This window comes from Pinus tabuliformis, chromosome 2_2 (genome assembly GCF_031772625.1).
Source record: "Pinus tabuliformis cultivar Carrire ecotype Pingquan chromosome 2_2, CPIR1, whole genome shotgun sequence".
Lineage (NCBI taxonomy): Eukaryota > Viridiplantae > Streptophyta > Pinopsida > Pinales > Pinaceae > Pinus > Pinus tabuliformis.
The window spans coordinates 475,769,300-475,791,131 of NC_142300.1; the positions used below are offsets into that span (position 1 = coordinate 475,769,300).

The 21,832-nt window shown below is 38.1% G+C and overlaps 1 protein-coding gene across 1 annotated transcript; it reads right to left on the reverse strand.

The window, feature by feature from the left end:
* Positions 1–283: 283 nt before the first annotated feature.
* On the reverse strand, positions 284–4,534 carry LOC149193403 (uncharacterized). Its single transcript, XM_089407302.1, has 2 exons — positions 3,539–4,534; positions 284–3,145 (listed from the first exon to the last, which is right to left on the reverse strand). The coding sequence occupies exons 1-2, from the start codon at positions 4,532–4,534 to the stop codon at positions 284–286; spliced, it is 3,858 nt and encodes a 1,285-aa protein (XP_089263428.1).
* Positions 4,535–21,832: the final 17,298 nt, after the last annotated feature.

Consider the following 21,832-nt stretch of genomic DNA (forward strand, 5'->3'; position numbering starts at 1 on the left):
AAGCTGGCGAGATGCGAGCGCCTATGGAGCCATGGTGGCTTCCAAGTGCTCTGCCCTGCGCCTAAATTCTGAGAACAATGTTGTCCAAGAATGTCTCTGCCTGAATGAGCCAGATAGAATGTCGAGTTCAGAACAATTGAATCAGAGCTTGTACCCACCATCTTGAAAACCTTACCCCGCATGCCGTGAACCCAATGCCTCATTAATGTGATTAAATTGATCTGCCAGAAATCGCCAACCTGCTTGGCAATGATGCCAGATGCCGGCGTCGCTTGCATGAGCATTAACAGCTCATTAAGGCACCCGCATCTGGGTGTGAGACCTCCTTCGATTGCATATCACTGGTTACTATGGTTTTGAAGGTGGAGAGTTGATTCTCTGATGCTATACTGGAAATTGAGCCTTCAAAGAATTCCTTTCCACTCTCCACTCCTAAGTTTGCAAGAAAGTCAGCCAGTTTATTCCCTTCCCTTCTAATATGTTTAAAGGAAATTGCTTGGTGATTAGTAAGCCATTGTTTGAGAAGCTCTAGTCTAGTGGCCAGTCTCCAACTGCTACTAACCTTATATACCGGAGATCCCTGCATAAGCTTTGAGGCCATGTTGATAATAATCTGAGAGTCCCCTTCCACTATAAGAGGAAAGAATCTTCGTTCCTGCGCCAGATTTAGTCCTCTCCATAGACCTTCCAGTTCCGCCGCATTATTGGTGTTCCAACCAATTGAGCCAACAAAAGTTATTAGGGGAGTTCCCTGGTAGTTTTTTATGCTTCCACCAAATCCTGTTTTTCCGGGATTCCCTTTCGAGGCTCCATCGAAGTTAAGCTGAAATACATTGATTGGTGGTGGTGTCCAGCTTGATGGAGACTCTAGATGCTTTGAAGAATTATCCTTTGATGATACCGGATGTTTTAATTGAATCTGCCAGTTGTCCCATATGGCTTGTTCCTGCGGGAGAGATGGGAAATCCTCTTTAGACCATCCTTTAATGGACAGAGTTTCTTTAATGTTCTGGTGCAATCCATTCCAAATCTGCTCTATCAGTTGTGCTTGATCTTTAAATATCCTTCTATTTCTCTCCTTCCAAATATTCCACATTAGTAATCCCGGTATGAGTTGCCATAGTGTATTTAAGAGTTTGCTTTTATATGGCTCTTGGGGCCAGGTGCGAAGAGTCCCTTTGATGTCCCCAGTCACTCTTCCATCCTTCTGACAGCGGAATGTAACTTTTTCCCACAATTTCCTTCCCAGTGGACAGGTTTGCATAAGGTGTAATGCTGATTCCTCTTCCTGTTTGCAGTTGGGACAAATGGATGGTCCAGCAAAATTCCTTTTCCTGAGATTGTCCCATGTGAGAATTCTGTTGTGAGAGATAAGCCATAGAAAAGTTGAGACCTTCGGCCATATGGATGGATTCCATATCTTGTCCCATAATTGGTCTTTGATTATCTTTTCTTTGATAATTATTTTATAAGCTTCCCTGGTTGTGAAAGTGCCCTTTTCCTCATATCCCCATCTGAGTGTGTCCAAGCCTGCCGAAGTGAGTATTTTCCTTTTTTGAAGTTCTAAGGAGAGGGAGAGTTGAGTTTGCTCCGGGCTGTGAGGTATTATATGCCTGGCCTCTTTCCATTTTCTGTGTTCTTGGGCATTGTGTGAGTCCCAAAACTGGCTCACCTTCTCATGTTGATATATGTCTTGATCAGCAATTCTCGGAATTGTATCTCTGAGGTTTGGGAGCTGCTGCCATGAGTCTTCCCAGAACCTAGCTGTGTGGCCATCCTTCACCTCCCAAAAACTGTGCTTTTGAATTATATCTCTATGTTGAATGGCTGAGTTCCAAATAACCGATCCTTTACTGACTTCTGACATTCTAACTCTCTCCTCCATGGACTTGTTGCTTGCATATTTCGCTGTCCAAAGGGAGGCCCAAGGTGTAGTGGGATTAGAGAGCCATTTCCACCAGATTTTGGCCCCCATTACCATATTACTATGTTCTGGGTCTCTTAATCCAATGCCTCCTGCCTTTTTGGGAAGACATGCTTTCTCCCACTTGACTAGTGCCCATTTTCGGTTTGGCCCCGATTTCCCCCATAGGAAATTTCGCTGAAGCTGTTTGATAGCTTTGAGGACCCATTTAGGCGCTGCTAATATGGAAAAAAGGTAAAGAGGCATGGTCTGAAGAACTGCTTTGATTAGTACCAGCCTGCTTGCCATATTAAGCGCTCTATGAGTCCAAAGGGACAATCTGGCTTCCAGATTTTCTAAAAGATTGTTCCATGAGGAATGCTTGAGAGCCGTGGCAAATAAAGGAGCACCCAAATATTTAGACGGAAGGGTAGCGATGGAGAAGCCAAGGATACGGGCAATGGATCTTTGGGTGGAGGGTGAGGTGTTGAAGAAGAAGATCTGGGATTTAACTTTGTTAATGAGAGCTCCAGAAGCCTCCGAGAAGTCTGCAAGAATAGATTTAAGAACTCGAGCTTCTTGAACTGACGGATGACCAAATAGCATGTTATCATCGACGAATTGCTGGTGCGAAAAAGCAGGGGCTTGGTGGAAGGCTAGACCTTTGAGATGATGAGAACGGAGAGCTTCTTTAATGTTGCGTCCTAATCCTTCAGCTAAGATGACAAACAGGAAGGGCGAAATAGGGTCCCCTTGGCGAATTCCCCGAGAAGGACGGAAAGTGGGTGATGGGATTCCATTAATGAGAATAGAAAAGAACGAGGAGGAAATAAGACTACTGATCCATCTAATCCAAGAGGGGGCAAAACCAAAGGCTTGAAGGATTTTTTGCATATATTCCCAACTAATACTATCAAAAGCCTTAGATAGATCAATTTTGAGCAACATACCTGGTTTTTTTGTGTGCTTGAGAGAGTGGATTATTTCGTGGGTTAGAATTATCCCGTCCGTAATCTGCCTTCCTTCTACATAACCAGTTTGTTCTGGAGAGATGATAAGGGGGAGCAGGGGCTTCAATCTGGAAGCTATCACCTTGGAAACAATCTTGTATATAATGTTGCACAAAGCAATCGGTCTATATTTATCCGGAGTGTAGGATTCCTCTTCTTTAGGGATTAAAGCTATGAATGTTGCATTCAGACCTGGATACATCCACCTTAGAGTACGCGATTCTTCCACCACCTGCCACACTTCCCATTTGACCAGATCCCAAAAATGATGAAAAAAATTTGAAGTAAAGCCATCGGGTCCTGGAGCTTTCCCTGCTTTGAGTTGATGCACAGCATCGTCAACCTCCTGAAGGCTTATGGGTTTGAGAAGGAGAGTGTTATGGTCTTCAGTAATTAATTTGGGTATATGTCTGATGATTTTTTCAATAGCTTCTGTTCTGTTTATGTCCGGCTCTTGATTCATCTTCTTGAAATAATTGAGGAACACCTGTTCTATTCCTTCATGTGTTTCAATTTTGCCTCCTTGTTCATTGGTGACCCGAGAAATTTGATTAATCATTCTTCTTTGCACTGTAGATTTGTGAAAGAATTTCGTATTCTTCTCACCCTCCTTCAGCCATCTAACTCTCGATTTTTGCCTCCAGAGAGTTTCCTCCTGTGACTCTCGCTCGAGGAATTGAGTTTCTAGGGACTGCTCTTTCTTGCTAAGTTCTTCCGAGCGTCCTTCAGATATCATTCTTTGCTGAACAACTTTCATTTCTTGATTAAGGATTTCCTTAGCTTTAAAAATGTTGCCAAAGACAGAGTGATTCCAGCCTTTAATTTCCCCTTTGAGATATTTCAGCTTCCTTTGGAATATGGACATTTTTGTACCATCCGTCGGATTGCATTTTAGCCAAGATGCTCTGACAAATTCATTGAAGTCCGGGTGAGATAGCCAAAAAGCCTCAAATCGAAAGGGACGCCTTGTATGGCAACCAGGACGATTCCAATGGAGGGCTATCGGCCAATGATCAGAACCGGAGAAGGGAAGAATAGAAGCTGTGAATTCTCCTCCTACATGAACTGCATTATCAGAGATTAGAAATCGATCCAGACGCGATGCTATCTGCATTGGAGCTGCCCTTTTGTTGTTCCAAGTGTAGAGGCCATTATTTGTAGGAATATCTATAAGCCAGTTATTCTGTATGAAGTCTTTTAATAGAGATCCTTCCCTGTTTATTCTGCAACGCCCTCCCTTTTTTTCCTCCATTGAAGCGATCATGTTATAATCTCCTCCAGAGATCCATAATGGGTATTGCCTCTCTGTATTAAGGTTCGTTAAAGCATCCAAAATTTCAGCCTTGTGCTGGGTTTCTTGAGGAAAATACACATTAGTTATGTGACCATAGATGTTGGTTCCAATTATATGAAATATGGCTTGGATGAAATTTTTATTTGCATGTATGTTGGCTAGTTGAATCATTCTTGCATCCCAGAGCACTGCAAGTCCTCCGGAAGCTCCCTGAGCATCAACAGCTGTTACTGTCCCCCCTGGCCAGGCTTTTGCTGCTATTTTTTCCAGAACTGTCGAATTGCACTTTGTTTCCTGTAGAAAAAGAATTGCTGGTTTTTCTTCCATTAACATGTTTTTTAATAGTTTTCCTTTCCTTGGGCAATTAAGCCCTCTAATATTCCATGAGATCAACTTCATTGGGAAGGCTTGGGGTTGATATTGAAATACTTGGTTAGCTTAGCATATCTGCCTGATTCTACCAATACTTCTCCAATCTTGATGGTTCTCTCTAAAGTAGTTTTCCGTCCTCTTTTTTTACTGTCTTTGGTGATGAATTTCCCGTCCCATTGGCTGCCGATTTGAACCCCTAGTGAATATTTTTTCTGGGCTTTATTGAGGACTGCCACTAGGTTGTCCACTTGTCTATCAGGTATTTTGTCGAAGTTCCCTGTTTTACATGCTTGTTCTAGTCCCAAGATATCTAGCTCGCCAATGTCTATTGATTCCGTATCCTCCTCCATGATTTGAGGTTCTTGAGAGTTACCATCACCTTCCTTCTCATTTTCTATACTGGGGTTTGTACCATCTATATCCATATCAGGGAGGCTCCAGGCTTTTGAAGCTGTCTTGAGCTTATTGCCTTCTAGATCTACCTCCTTTTCCCTTTCTTTCGATTGGGATCCTTCAATTTTTTCATTTTCCTGGGTAGGTTCTCTCTTATTGTAGGTTAAATTGTCTGGATCTTGCAAATCTTCATTGTCTAATACTGCAAAGCTATTACTAGTAGAAGGCTTTGATTGATCCCCTGGAGGTATCTTTGTAGTAACTACTGATTTTTTATTTCCTCTTCTACGATTTGTCACCTTAGTGAAACCATCTGACGATGGGTTTTCCTGTTCAGTTTGAATCGAGGGTTTGCTATTTAATGGGCAGTCTCTGAAGAGGTGTCCTAGGTCATGACATTTCCTGCACCTAAAGGGAACATGCTCGTAATCAATTAACTGGATACATTCCACATCTTCATGAAAGAGACTTACCGTATCAGGAAGAGGTTGTTTCAGATCCATGTAGACACAGATCCGTGCATATGAGGTATATCTCTGTGTCTTTGTATCTTCTGCCACTTTGACGAAGTCGCCCAGTACCTTACCGATTGCTTTGAGAGACTCCTCTTCCCAGTATTCCAATGGTAAAGAATACAGCCTGATCCACACCGGCGCCCAGCTCAGGTCCTCCTTATCAGGGTTGAAACGTTCAATCCATTCTCTGAGAAATAGCCCGGCAGAGTTAAAGAAATAAGGCCCTCCTTCGAAAACTCTGTTCCTATCCTCCAAGCAGTTAAAAACTGCAGTGAAAAAACCCTTCGGCCCTAGATGCAGGGTTATGTGTCCTTTTGGATGCCATTTGACATTTATCCATGCTCTCAACGCTTTCTCGTTTGGCCATATTCCAATAAATTTGCCTATGAGAGCATGATCTCTCATGTATTGGATTCTGGCATTGATACGATGACTAGGTAGCTCCACTTTTGGTCTGTGTGTAGCTACTGGCTTGCATGTGGACGAGCTTACTTTCGGCTTGTCTTGTTGTGCTTGTTCAGTCTGTTTCTGCTGACTTTTGTCTGTGCTTCCATCATTATGCTCCTGTTCTTTATCTGAACCCTCAAGATTCCCTTGCTGGTTGTCGTTTATTGAGGGAGGCGCCCCTCCTTCCCCCGGATGGGGGTTCATTGAACCCGCCTGTCAAAACCTTCGGGCTTTGGTTGTCTGCTCTACCGCGTTCTGAGCCTGGAGGCCTCTGTCCTGAGGACCTGCCGTTGCAGGGAAGTCCAGAAACCCTAAAGTCGCTTCTCAGAGCTCTTTTCCCTCTGCGCATTTTCCATTATTCGATATGGACCCACATCCCATTACTATAAACATGGGATACTATTTGTGAGTGGAACACATCAATCTCTTTTTAAGCAATTTATTTCTTCCCATGAATTAGTGTTCCAATGTATTTTAATCGTTTTCCAATAAAAAGTGAATTCGATCCACGTTACCCGATAGAACACATCAATACCTTTTCAAACAATTTTTGTACATAGAAATATATTCTTCTCACCAATTTGTGTCTCAATGTTTTCTTTTGATTTTTGATAAAAATTATTGTTGGACCCACGTTCTTCCCATTACCATAAATATGGGATTCTTCTCGCAAATTGGTCTCTGAATGTATTTTCGTTGTTTTCCAATAAAAATTGTTGTTGGACCCACGTTCTTCGCAATAAGTTATCCCATCACTATAAATATGTGATATTATTACTAAATAGAACACATCAATTTCTTCTTAAGCAAAATTTTAGGATAAAAATCTATTCTTCATGTATTATGTTGTTTTCCAATAAAATGTGTGAGTTGGACCCACGTTTTTCCATCACTAAAAGATGAGACACTGTTACTAAATGGAACACATCATTCTCCTTTTAAGCATATTTTGAACATAGAAATATATTATTTCAAGGAATTATTGTTACAATGTATTTTGTTGTTTTCCAATAAAATGTGGGAGTTGGACCATGTTCTTCCCAATTTGTAATATCCTATCGCTGTACTTTGAGATATTGTTACCAAATTAAACATTTTAAATAAATTTTAAATAGATTTGTCCAATAAATTAGGGTTTCAGTGTATTTTGGTTGATTTCCAATTAAAAAAATATAAATCAGACCCACTTGAAATGAGCTATCCTGTTACTATAAATATGAGATACTTATGAGATACTTTTGATTTTGTATTTCATTGCACAAATCTATGTAAAGGTTTTCAGAGAGATAGGTGGGCCGATGTGAATAGTTTGTCATTTTGAAGGATTAAGCCTGCGGTGTCCATGCTCGACGACTTTGAGCCACCAGTTCACTGGACAGTGTGAGAAGAATATGAAGAAAGAGATGAGTTTCCACGCTGCCTGTATTCAGAATAAGCAGTGTCCAGTGTGAGAAGAATATTAAGAAAGAGATGAGTTATGACGCTGCCAGTATTCAGAAGAATCAGTGACCAGTTTGCAAAGCTCCAGTGGCGTGGGAGAAATTTGATTCCATTATGGTTTGCGTGGTGCCCGAGGACAACAGAGCACCGGGGTCTTCTTCTATTTCTTCCGCATTCTTCTTCTGAGGAGCCGGTGGAAACAGAGATTCGGTCCACTTAAGTGGATAGTAGAAGAATGTCTCCTCCAGTGCTCTGCTGTCTTCCTGCACACGCAATCCCAAATGGCATCCGGTAAAGAGGAGACCACCATCTGCATATTCTTTCGAAACCTCGTCTGATCTACAGTTGTTGGGCGCAGATTCTGATCTTACTTTTGTTTCCACATTTTCAGTGAATTATTAATGAAAAATTAAAGGTAAAACTATTGCAAAGCAGCTTTAAATATTATAGAATGGATTATTCCATCTGCTTCCCCATTTCTTTAATAGAACACATGATAAAAAGAGCGAATTTCCGGTTATGAAACTGGTTGTTGTTGTAGAAGATTATGCAGAAAGAGAAATTGTGGTCGAGCTGTTGGGTCAATGTATTTCTATCTTAACGGATGGGTTATGCTTTTGGTGTGCATTTTTATAACCCTTTGCTCTGTTTTTGGATCATAATGCACATATTGTTGCTTTGATTGAGTTGTTCTGTAAATCTGAGACTTGAAACCATCGAACAAATTGGGTTTATATTTCAGATGGTAATAGGCATAGTTTCCCCCCTTCATTTATTTTGATTGGATTGAGTTGTTCTGGAAATCTGAGACTTGGAAACCATCGAACAAATAGGGTTTATATTTCAGATAGTAATAGGCATAGTTTCCCCCCTTCATTTATTTTGTTTGGATTGAGTTGTTCTGTAAATCTGAGACTTGAAACCATCGAACAAATAGGGTTTATATTTCAGATGGTAATAGGCTTAGTTTCCCCCTTCATTTATTTTGTTTCGGCTGTCTGGAACCCAGAGTGGCAGGGCACCGTCACTGTACTACTTGCAGGCTTGCGGTCGGAAGGCTGCGGGTTCTGGGCATTCGTGATCGAATTCTCAAATGCCCACTTTTGCAGGTAGTTTTTCATTATTGGGTATGAGAGAACATTAAAATAGATCTTTGCTATTTCATTATTTTGCTTACATATATTCAGGAGAAGCATGTAGAGTTTGACTTTAAAGGTGGATATAGCACAATAAAAGTGTTGCTGCGGCAAAACTGATTTCAAGCCGAAACCTGGCATTAGCAAGCACAATATAGAATGTTTGGAAGAAGAAATAAAGCAGGAAAGAGATTCAAGTATAGACTTTTACGGAATGATTTCTCACAGAATGCTAATGTCGCTATTATGAGTTGATAGATGAGCAGAAATAAGCAAGTATTGTATGGTTTTATTTTTAATCTCTATGTACTTTCACTGACTTATTTGCAGATTCTACTTCTGAAGATGATATAGACAGCAGAGTAAATGATTCTAGTTCATCAGATTCAGGACAGGCGTAACAAGTAAAAAAAAAAATTGTAATCTTGGCACTGCACTTCGTAATCTTGGCCAGATGTTCCCTCACACAGTATTGCCGCACTTCGTAATCTTGGCCAGATGTTCCCTCACACAGTATTGCCTCACCAAACTCTATTTGTCTAGATCAACGACTTTGTTGTAGTTGAAGCTACTTTTAGCTGGAAAAGCCTGTTATTTTTTTTTGTTGATGGTTGGTTTGCACAGACGAAGCAGTGGATCATGTCCTCCCACCTGTGTTCCAAGAAACTTACAGTACGGGACCATGCCAGGCTCGTTTCCAGAAACGTGTGTTGTACATCCTTGAAACATCCCACATGTTGGAAACACATTTCATTTGCTGGAAATGCATTTCCCGGGCCATACCAGCGATTGTACAACGCAGTTCCAACACTAAATTTCTCATTTTGACTTGGTTTTTACCTATGTTTGACCAAAAATGCCTGTAGTTAAAAATTGAGCTTAATAGTCCCTCAAACCTCAAACCTCATACCAAACCTTATTTTAAATTTTAACAATTTTATTATATTAAAAGAAAAATAAATTATTTTTTTATAAATATTGCGAGGGGAAACAGCATATTTAGGTTTTCAGAGATATATCGATAATAATTGGAATCGACTCTTATCAAATGGGCATGGGATTTTTTTTTCTTTTTCTTTTACTCCAAACACGCTTTTTTGCACCCCTCACCACAAGTGAGGCCATTCCGGCCACTCGGTCCCAACGTTAACAACGAGCAGTTAATGTCACAAACATTAACGTTAAGATCTGTGTCCAAATCTCATTGCCATTTAACGATTTTTTCAAGTTTCGTCGTCCAACACCCAATTCCACGCCAGCTATGACACGACAGCTCACCGAAGGTATGCAGCCACACACTGGCCGAAGTCACAAATAGCCTATCTACGCCAATGGTGAAGTACGATATGAATACATAGGGATAGAAGTGACGACTTCAACTTCGAATGGATTTCAAATTTGAATAAGAAAATCCACCAATATCCATCAACAATTAACCCCCTATTAACTAGAGGAGGGTGGGGACTAAATGACCGTAAATGTTTGTAAATCCTCAAATCCAATCGCACATGGCAAGTCAGATAATGCCACGTACAGAGAAATTTTTCTGCATTCATTTCATTTCAAAACAGGGGAGAGGGAGACAACCTTTCATTCTCTCGAGTGAGGAGAGAAAATAGGGGAGAATGCAACCATTTCCTCAAGAAGAAACAAGGGAGAGCGTGACCATTTTGTTGAGAGGAAGCACGGGAGAGTGCAACCATTCCGTCGAGAGGAAACCTACGAGTACAACCATTCCACTGAAACGGGGAGAGTTCAGTCGAGCGAGAGAAAATAGGGGAGAGTTGCAGGTGGACTTCATAGATTTTCCCAAAGGCCTATTGTTGCTTATTGTTTTCAGAGGGAGAGTTGCCTACTATTTTTAGCATCCTGTTGAGTGCATTTCTCTTCTGTCAAAAGAGACAGGGTGATAATTTGCATAGGAAAATTTACTGTTTGTTTAGCTCTAGAATTTAGAATTTAGCTCTAGAGCTATAAATCACAGATTATATGCATTTTTCCTGAGAATTTTTGCTCTAGGATGTTGTTCTAGGAGTTTTCGCAACAAGTGATTTTATGCAACAGTGACCAGTGAGTTGCCACTACGACACTTATCTGGGTTGCCTACTATTTTTAGAGAGAACGTTTTGTACTACTTTCAATAATCCTACCTAGTGCATTTCTCTTCTGCAAAGTGAGACAAAGTGACCATTTGTAGAGGTAAATTTACTATCTTTTAGCTCTAGAATTTACAATTTAGCTCTAGAGCTATAAATTACAAATAATATGCATTTTACCTGAGAATTTTTGCTCCAAGATGTTGTTCTAGTATTCGCTGGGAGGGTGAGAAGTGAGTTGCCGCGACGGTGACCAATGAGTTGCTATTACGACACTTATCTGGGCCGCCCACTATTTTCAGAGGGTGAGTTTCCTATTGTTTCCACAAATGTTGTTGAGCGCATTTCTCTTTTGTTGGAGAGGTAATTTTATTGTTTCTTTGGTCTCAAATTTATAAACTATTTTTAGAGTTGTAAATTACAAATTATATGCATTTTATCTCAGAAATGTTGCTCTGGGATGTTGTTCTAGAGAGCTGCCGCAACGGTGACTAGTTAGTTTCCGTTATGACACTGGGTCACCATTACAGCAACTCACTAGTCATTGTTGTGAAGCATTATTATTCGCAGTGGTTGTTAGAGGTCAAGGGTAATTGCGACAACTCGCTTGTCACTCGTCATTGATTTTCTTTTCTTTTCTCAGAGAGATCAATTTGGTAGAACACAGTGAATGATATGAAACTTGTTTTAAAGAAATGAAATCATATTAAAAAATTTATTATATATGACAATGAATGGTTTGCAACTTATTTCAAAGGAATGCAATAAAATAATAGTGACCTTAGGTGGGTACTGTTGTTGCAGCAAACCAAATCCAGCGGCGAAAATATTCCAATGTGAAGTCATGAAACAACATGTCACCATTCATTTATCCAGTGCTCTCTTTATCATGTGTTTGCTCCTTTGCTGACATGTGAGTTGTCTTGACTTTGATTTTGACATAAAATTAAATCAATTTTACAATTGTCATTGATAATCTTGTTGTCAATGTTTTTTCCGATAATTTTAAAAACTAGCACTGGTAGTATGACTATTAGTGTTATTATTCAATATTTCCAAATTAGCGCTGACCATCCAACTATCAACACCCTAAATGTTTTTGAACAATAAAAAATTACAATGTTGAACTTAAAACTATGAAGTGAAACTAAGATAACAAAACCAAACTAAGTATTATGAATTATTCTTATATGCTCTATAAAGTGTGTTTAAAAAAGACCCACATGAGCATCCTACACACATTTACCCGATCCAAGGTTTTGCATGAAAGATGACAAGATTTTGCTTTATAAATATAATGCTAACTAATTTCTATATAAAATAAAAATGAAATAAATTATTAAAAAGAATTAAAGTATAATAATTTTATTAATTTTATTTTTTTCTTGATCAAATTTTATAATATATTTGATATTTTATAATCATTGTAATATTTAGAGGTTTGCAGCGAAAATTAGTTGGTCATCCGACGTGGAGGTAGAACATGGGGCATTACTAATTTGGAATTAAATTTGTCACATTTGGGTGGTATGAGGATGTGTAAAATTCAATTGTAAATTGGTAATGAGCCAAATGGAATGGCTCACTAGTTTTGACTGCAGACTTGCTAGCGAAGGTCTATCTCACTATCTACTTCAATGTTTTTGTAAGCAAATTATATTTTAACATAACGAATAGTCTATGTAGAAACTTTCAAAATTTGTTGAGTAACTCACTTACTTTCAACATATCATACATTAATTTATTTACAATCTCTAAAAATTTCTAAAAGCAAAAACAATGAATCATTTCAACCACATCATAAGAAAGGCCACAGGATTTAGTGGAGTGGTTCTCTATGTTGTTAGAGATAATGTGAAGAAATGTATTTCTTCAATGTATTATTGTTTTAACAATGAGGTGTTGTGAGGTAGGTGTCATCATCAACTCACTTGTAATAATAAAGTTTTGAAAATTTAAATTTAGTTTTCCCATGAATTAGTATTCCAATGTATTTTTGTTGTTTTCCAAGAAAATGGTAGGTGGCATCATCAACTCACTTGTAATAACAAATTTTTGAAAATTTAAATCTAGTTTTCCGATGAATTAGTATTCCAATGTATTTTTGTTGTTTTCCAAGAAAAAGTGTCAGTTCGACCAATGTTCTTCGCAACTCGTAATCAGTGATACGTTTACTATAAATATGGGATACTATTGGTGAGTTGAAAACATCAATCTCTTTTTATGCAACTTTTTTCTTCCATTGAATTAGTGTTCTAATGTATTCTTATTGTTTTCCAATAAAAAATGTGAGTTGGACCCACATCCCATTACTGTAAACATGAGATACTATTTGTAAGTGGAACGCATCAATCTCTTTTTAAGCAATTTATTTCTTCCCATGAATTAGTGTTCCAATGTATTTTAATCATTTTCCAATAAATATTTCCCAGCGTATAATAACCTATATGTTATTATAAATATGGCATACTTTTACTAAATGGAACTCATTAGTCCCTTTCAAAACAATTTCCGAACATAGAATTGTACTCTTTTGATAATTAGTGTTCCAATGTATTTAGGTTTTTTTCCAATAAAAAGTGAATTGGATCCACGTTACCCGATAGAACACATCAATACCTTTTCAAACAATTTTTGAACATAGAAATATATTCTTCTCACCAATTTGTGTCTCAATGTTTTCTTTTGATTTCTGATAAAAATTATTGTTGGACCCACGTTCTTCCCATTACCATAAATATGGGATTCTTCTCGCGAATTGGTGCCTCAATGTATTTTTGTTGTTTTCCAATAAAAATTGTTGTTGGACCAACGTTCTTCGCAATAAGTTATCCCATCACTATAAATATGTGATATTATTGCTAAATAGAACACATCAATTTCCTTTTAAGCAAAATTTTAAGATAGAAATCTATTCTTCCAATGTATTATGTTGTTTTCCAATAAAATGTGAGTTGGACCCACGTTTTTCCCATCACCATAAAGATGGGACACTGTTACTAAATGGAACACATCTGTCTCCTTTTGAGCATATTTTGAACATAGAAATATATTATTTCAAGGAATTATTGTTCCAATATGTTTTGTTGTTTTCCAATAAAATGTGGGAGTTGGACCATGTTCTTCCCAATTTGTAATAACTTATCCCTGTACTTTGATATATTGTTACCAAATTAAACATTTTAAATAAATTTTAAATAGATTTTTCCAATAAATTAGCGTTTCAGTGCATTTTTGTTGATTTCCAATTAAAAAAATGTAAATTAGACCCACTTGAAATGAGCTATCCTGTTACTACAAATATGAGATACTTTTGATTTTGTATTTCATTGCACAGATCTATGTAAAGGTTTTCAGAGATAGGTGGGCCGATGTGAATAGTTTTTCATTTTGAAGGATTAAGCATGTGGTGTCCATGCTCAACGACTTTGAACCACCAGTTTACTGGATAGTGTGAGAAGAATATGAAGAAAGAGATGAGTTTCTATGCTGCCTGTATTCAGAATAACCAGTGACCAGTGTGAGAAGAATATTAAGAAAGAGATGAGTTATGACGGTGCCAGTATTCAGAAGAATCAGTGACCAGTTTGCAAAGCTCCAGTGGTGTGGGTGAAATTTGATTCCATTATGGTTTACATGGTGCCCGAGGACAACAGAGCACCGGGGTCTTCTTCGGCAAGAGCTAACCAGCCTACCATAGGGCATTAAATTCCCATATGGATGCCGGCTCTAGCATGGATGTCGAATTGATGTCGAGGGGGGTCATCCTCCATACATCGTTAATCTGGTAAGAACTAAATTTCGTTTCCGAGAACGCAGGACCCGCCATCCGTGAGCTGTCCCCGGGACCCATTTTCAAACGGTGACCTCCCCTCGCGCCAAAAGACCATTTTCAATTTCGAACATTCTCTCCCGGTTCGACGCTGCTCTGCGCATCCTCTGCAACCATCTGCGCATCCTATGCACCCACCTCGCAGGCAATCCCGGGCGCGAGTTAAAAATACAGTCACTGAGAACCCTCCATGCTGGTTTGACTCAAATCTCAGTTGGATCAGAAGTTGTTGCAACCATTTTCATTTTCAAACATTCGCTCCCATTTGATCCTGCTCTGCGCATCCTCTGCAAATGTCTGTGCATCCTCTGCACCCACCTCGCAGGCAATCCCGGGCGCGAGGTAAAAATACAATTATGTAGTTTAGATAATCATGCTCTCACATTCCAATTATTCAGTTTAGATAATCTGCTATCCTTTGCTTGTTATTCTTGCTATCCTTCAATTCCAGCCTTATATTACATTAAAAATATCATATTGTTACAACCATTAATAAGTAGTTCGGACAGAAAGAGTGGAACTTCTGATTAAAAAAGAGGTGGGACTTTTGCTAAAAAATAGCATGGGACCTAAGATAGACTGAATATCTGTGGCATCCAATCCTGTTTTATGTCAAAGGTTGTCTCCAAAGAATCAAGATGTACATGATTTTGAAGCTAAAACGAGAGATTCAGAACATGGTTTGAAAATAACTATAGCTGGATAAGCTGTATAAGCAGACTCTTATAAAAAAACATTTAACCAGGGACCGGCAAGCCTTGCTCTAAGACCATGAACTCATTGGAATTGTATGTCATTTGAGTTGAACCTTGGTAGGTAGTCTAAAGTGGTTAAGCCAGTAAAGTAATCTTGATTAAAATCAAGAAAAGTTATTTGGTCTAATTGAGGGAAGGGATTTTGTAGACCTTCCATACTGAAATTATACGTTGATTGTGGCTGTTCTTGGAAACGAAGTGCCACCCAAAGGTCATCAACATTGAAATCTATATTTTTAAATTGATCAAGATAGACAATTCTAAACCATTCTAAACAAAGAAATATGCAGTAGTTTGGAAAAAGGAAAAACAAAAGAATGATTTTGAATAACAGGAAGAACTTGGTCAACTTTTAAAGGGTCTCCTTCAAGAAGCCGAGCATCCACAGGAACAATATCTCCAAGTTTAATGCTAATTATGTCACCAGGAACCAGACAAGCAACATCTTCTTCACTCCACCGTCCATCCCTTAAAACCTGAAAAGCTCAGGACATTGTAAACACGCACAACTCAGAGTTAACAACTAAAATTCACAAGCGATAACCACCAAGCCACTAAGTTTTAACTCTAGTGAGTCAGAAACAAGAAAAAAAACATAAATGCAAAGCAGTAGACTCAGGCAAGGACCTTTGCTTTTGGAGCCAACTGTGCCATTAGTGATGCAGCTGCATTGCCTGCATTGTTCTCTTCGGTGAAACTTATAGTCGAGTTGATCAAAAGAAGTGCTATAATACCAACAAAATCTTGCCAATCAGGAGGTTTGTTCTGCAAATCATACAATGAAAATGAAAAGAACATGAGCAGTGTCTTGAACTAATTACCTGTTGTATTAAAAAAAGCAAATCTAAAAATGCATCTATTAATAACCCATGTCACTGATTTTGGCGTGGCCATACAGACACTGCCCTCTATTGAGCACTGGTTTGACACTACTGTTTAAAATGTACTTACTCCTCCATTTTCCAAAGCAATGGACATCACTGCTACAGCTTCCATGACCCATGATAAAGGATTCCACATAAAGCCCAAAAATTTCAAGAATTTACTTTCCTGTAAAGAAAGTAATTAGAAATAGAAACAGGATGTGAGAAACTAGTTCATTGTTTCATACTATTAAGGGAGTGTTTCTATTCCAAAATCTTAAATGATTGCCCTTTCCTACATCCCAAAGACCAGAGGAAGAAGATTATGAATGTATTTGAACCAGGTAAAGATCATTCCAAGGAATGAGGAGCATTGTGGAAGAAATCTTACCTTTTTCTCTTCAAGCTTGTTGGGTCCAAAGAGCTCCAACCGCTGCTATATTTCATTAGATGTGAAACCTTCCCGTTTGCATCGAAGGTTTACAAAAACCTCCTCAATGGGGATATTTTCCTGCATTGACCATAATAACACAGTTAGGGTCCACAATAACACAGTAAGGGTCCGGCCTGAATATAGAAACCTGTATTTGCTTAAGAAAAAATCCTAAACCCAAAACCAGCTTGGTCAAAAGCATCTTAGGTCCGCCATTCAAAATTTATAGAAGACTCCATACAGATTAAGAATCAGAGAAGACTTCATACAGATTAAGAATCATGTGGCATGACAAATAACCAAAATCAAGAACAAATCAACACATAGACCTTCCATACTGAAATTATACGTTGATTGTGGCTGTTCCTGCAAGAAATTCTCCAGTCTGAGCATGGTAATACAGAGAACCCAATCATCCAACTACATTAAGAAGAATATGTTCAATTAGTATACACAAAATAAATGACAGAGAAGACAAGAAAATATAGAATCCAGTCCCTAACTTATATTTCATTCTCTAACTATTTTCAAATGGCCAAATCCAAGACAGGGAAAAACAATTCCCAGCCTTTGGGCCTTCGAGAACTGATAGAAAAAAATACAATAATTCTTCCCATAAAAAACGCAAATCCAAACATTCCACTAACAATAGCTTCAATTGAGTAATCAATCATTTAAGTCCCGTGTCTTTTATTTCTATTCCAATCTAATACAGAACCAATATCTGTAATTGAGGAATCAAGCATTTAGCACCAAATATCCTTATTGCTAATGCCCATATGAGCAAACAGGGGAAGAAACAGAAGGGGGAAAGCATGGAACATAACAACCAGAAGCCAAATTGACCCAGTGAACTGTATTTCCAAAACTACCGACTCAAGACCTTACAAAGAGGACAAAAGAACTTACGCTTAAGCTGCCTTTCTTCCTTGCAAGTCTTCTAACATCAAGAAGATGGTATTCGCGCATGATCCAATTCGTCTTTGTGCCTTTGGGTGCTTTCCCAGCATAGAAGACAAGAGCCTTCTTGATGCCCACTCGCTTCTTTCCACCTTTAGCAGTAATGGGCTTATCAACACCTGTAGCTTTCCAGTATCCAGAACCAGCAGCCCTATTGGGCCTTGATCCATTCCGGTACTTCCTATCCCTGGGAGTGAAAAAATACCATTCCTTCTCTCCAAATAGGGCCTTATCTGTAAACATAAAAAAGAAAAGAACATGCTCTTCGTTAAGTCCTGAAATCCATCTGATCACACCTATAATCTGTTTATAAATATGGGTACAAGGATTAGAGGGGAGAAATGAAAAATATACCTGGAAGCTGCCATGGATCATATTTGTAGAGATCCGCTTCTGCTATTATAGGAACAAGGATCATCTGAGAGGCTTCCTTCTTGCACAAGTAATGCACAACCAGCTCTTCATCTATAGGGAAGAATCTAAATCCAGGAGGCAACTGTCAGTCAGCCTCTGCATTTCTTCTACTCATACCCATGGCTATATTTATCCTAGTGTTTTCTTCTCAATACTCCTGAGATGCTCTGATCATATCTACTAACACAACATATAATAAAAGATGCATCATTACAGTAATATTTCAGTCTAGAAAACCTTGTCATGTATGCCTAGAAGTATATTTTAAAATGGCATTTTCGAACAATAATTTATGAACACAAGCTAGGGATACCTTTCAGTATATCCACAAATGGAGATGTTGCAGGAGCTAATTCTTTTTCCCTCTGGTATGGAACTACAGGAACTGCGGGATAAATGGCAATCAGTCAAAGCCACTGTGAAATCAGACATTATAACATCATCTTATAGCAGCACTAACTTTTCATACTAATATTGTGGAGTTAGGGCTATTTTGACACCTTCATAAGCAATACACTTCAAAAGGTAGCAGATATGGGTTTGGGAACAAAAACACTTCCCATTTTCATAGGACTTTAGCGAATGCAGCCAGCTACTCCTTGGGTTCAAACAGTTATGTTGGTAAAACTCAAAACTCAGAAAAGTGCTTGTGCAACATCTACTAAGTAGCTTCTGTGCAAGAAGTTCTTGTTTCAGGGATTTGGATAAAGCAAAATGAGGTGGGGAATCTTTGCAGTCAACTTGGAGCCAAGAGATTGAGGGTTCTGTTTTAAATTGAGATACATAGACAGAGGTTTCAGTAATAGGGTTAGGTCTTCAAAATATAAACCCATGCCATGATCCATATTTATCAAGGAGTTGTTGGATTTTCTTTGCAACAGATTTTGCATGTTATACCAAGATGAAGCATTTGAAAGTCTATAATATTGTTTTGTGCATGGGTAGGAAATATTGAAGGGGAGATAGGGAATTATGCTCTAAATGTGTTTATATCTGGTGGGGTCTTGAGTGTAAATTGTACACACTACAAAAAATTACATTTCAAGTGGTGTTCAATATCTATAGTATGAACTGTTGCTCATATGTTTAGTCAATATTCGTGTTCCCTCATTTGTATAGGGATTTAAAGAATGAAGAAGTGGGACTTGATAAATGAGTTGGAGGTTGAGGACCCAGAAGGAATGATAGAGTTTTCAGCGGAAGATTTGACATGGACAGAAGTAACAGGAGACCAAGTCACAATTATTCTATATTGTCGACTTGAGGATTTTATAAGTGGAGAGCAAATGAGGGAAAGTGCACCTACTCAATTTGTTGCTAAAACTCGACGAATTAAAGATGTGAAGGATATCAAGAGGACAAATTCTTCAACATATCTAGAATATGTTGTGTGTGTGTGTGTCTCTCTCTCTCTCTCGATATATATATATATATATATATAATTTTGATTTTAAGTTCACTATGTCAAACATGCATAAATATTTTAGTTAATTTTTGGTAAATTCTTGATCACAGATATTGGTGTGCCTATGGTCCAAATCATGTACAATCCAGCAATGTAGCTGAACTTGGATCTACAACTAAAAAACGTCTTCCACGTCGCAGCATCAAAGTTGGTTGTCAGTGTCACTTTATTATGTGACGACTTGCTCTTAGACCAAATGATGATTTTCTAATATATACAGCATGCAGACATATTGATGACAAAAATGTGGTTTGTCATGGAAATGAGGCAAATGACATGCCCAAGAAATTCAATTTTGCGCCGCATTTAATAGAGCATATATGAACTATTGTTGATTATTTGGTTTGTGATGGTTTTAATGCTACGATGATCTGGGAAAAATTTATCTTTGATTTAAGGCATGGATCTGGTGAGTTGTTCATAGGGGCACCTCAAGATTCTTTCATGACAAGAAAGGATGTGTCAAACATGTACAATAATATCAAGAGGCTAGAGTATGTGAAGCATGAAAGTGATCCAGTGAGTGTGGATTGTTGGGTTAGTGAGTGCCCAGAGAGCTTTTTCTTCTTCCAACAACAAGATGTTGTTAAAAACATCCCTTTCATTATAGGCATACAAACTAAGTGGATGCTTTCAATGATGGTGAAATACTCACACAACAACATGTTATCAATGGACTCCACTTTTAGCACTAACAAATATGGGGTAAACATATTTACCAAAACTTCATTTATTCAACTTTATTTCAATGTCGTCCTCTTATATGCTTATAATCTTGTTTTCTTATTGTAATGTAGTATCAATTGTACACCATAATGGCTTTTGATGATCATCACAATGGGATTCCAGTGGCATGGGTAATATCATCACGGAATGGTACTCCTGATATTTGTAAATGGATGTCACAATTATTTGCAAATGGGAAAAAGGAAAACCCAGATTGGCATGTCCGAGCTGTCATCACAGATGATGCAACAGCGGAAATCGAGGCATTAAGGTGAACCAGTTTTTCATTTTAGAAGAGATAAAAAGCAATAATGTTCAAGGATATTCTCTTATAATGTTATATTATTTCAGGACTTGCACAAACTGTACACTATTATTGTGTGTATGGCATGTCCATAGAGCGTGGTTGAAAAATGTTGGAACCAAAGTCAGGGGAAAGAAAAATAAAGTCTGTATCTTCCATGCTCTAGGATTAATCATGCATTCGTGTGAAGATGATGCATTTGTGCAACATGAAATTCAAAGTTTCTTTGATGAATTCAAAGAAGAAACTGTATTTTTGGATTATTTTGCAACCAACTGGTTAAACAACAACAAATTATGTAAGTTTCTTAAAGTTGCATTTTATCAGTTTATTTTGTAATTGACCATTATCTATTGTTTCTTCGCATCTAATATATGTTTTTTTCCAGATATGTGGGCAAAAGCATATAGGGACTTCCCACATTCTAACCAGGATACTAATAATGCTATCGAATCTTATCACTGGTATCTAAAGCAAAGGTACCTTTGTGAGAAGAATAATGTGTCCCATAGAATGGTGGATTGGTTGTTGCACCTATTATTAAAAAAGGTTGAGTTTTATTACATTCACATGCAACGTCTAAAAAACATTGGTTTTGTCCGAGCTTCAAAAATTGAGCAACAAATAAATTTAAGTAAGTGCAAAGCAAAGAATATCCCAGATGAAGATTGTATGGCTGATGGAAACAAGGAAAGTGAGTATTTGGTTCGTAGCCAAACTATGGCAACTCATGATACATGGTATCATGTCATCTATAAAGGGCTAAACCTAAACTTTTGTAATTGCAAATGGGCCCTAAATGGCAATATTTGTAAGCATATTTTAAAAGTTGAGATGGCAGTGACTAGCAATGTTTCGGGGGGCAATGAATTGCCTAATGTCTCTAGGTCTATTATAGAAAGATTTGGATACTTACTTGATTTAAATGAATCATTTGTAATGAGCCCAAAAATTGAAATGAACCTTCCAACTTCTCCTTCCACTGATTCAACCATTGTAAGGCCAGATAGCGCCCTAACAATCGATGAGGAAATTAAACTTGTGATGTCATCAACTCATAAGAGATTGAGGGGTTTATTACAAATAACACCCACAACTTTGGAGCAGGCATATCCACTAAATCAATTGGTAAAAAATGTAAGCCAAGTGTACAATAATAAGAAATTTGATGTTGTAACTCCATCTAAGGTCACTACCAAGAGGCGACATATTTTCTTGAGCCCAACAAAAAAAGGGGGGCAAAGTGTTCCTACGTTGAAATCAAGAAAAGATGGACTACAGTTTCTAAAGGTTGGACAGTGTTGTGGAAGGAAAAGAAGCATGAATGAACAATTGGAGATTTCTTCTACAAAAGAAATCAATCTGGACCACACATCTAGAAGGGTACAAGGTTCTATTTTGCAAAATACTGGTATGGAAATATCAGTTGATGTATCATTTTATGTGAAATTCAAAATATCATTATCTTCATTGC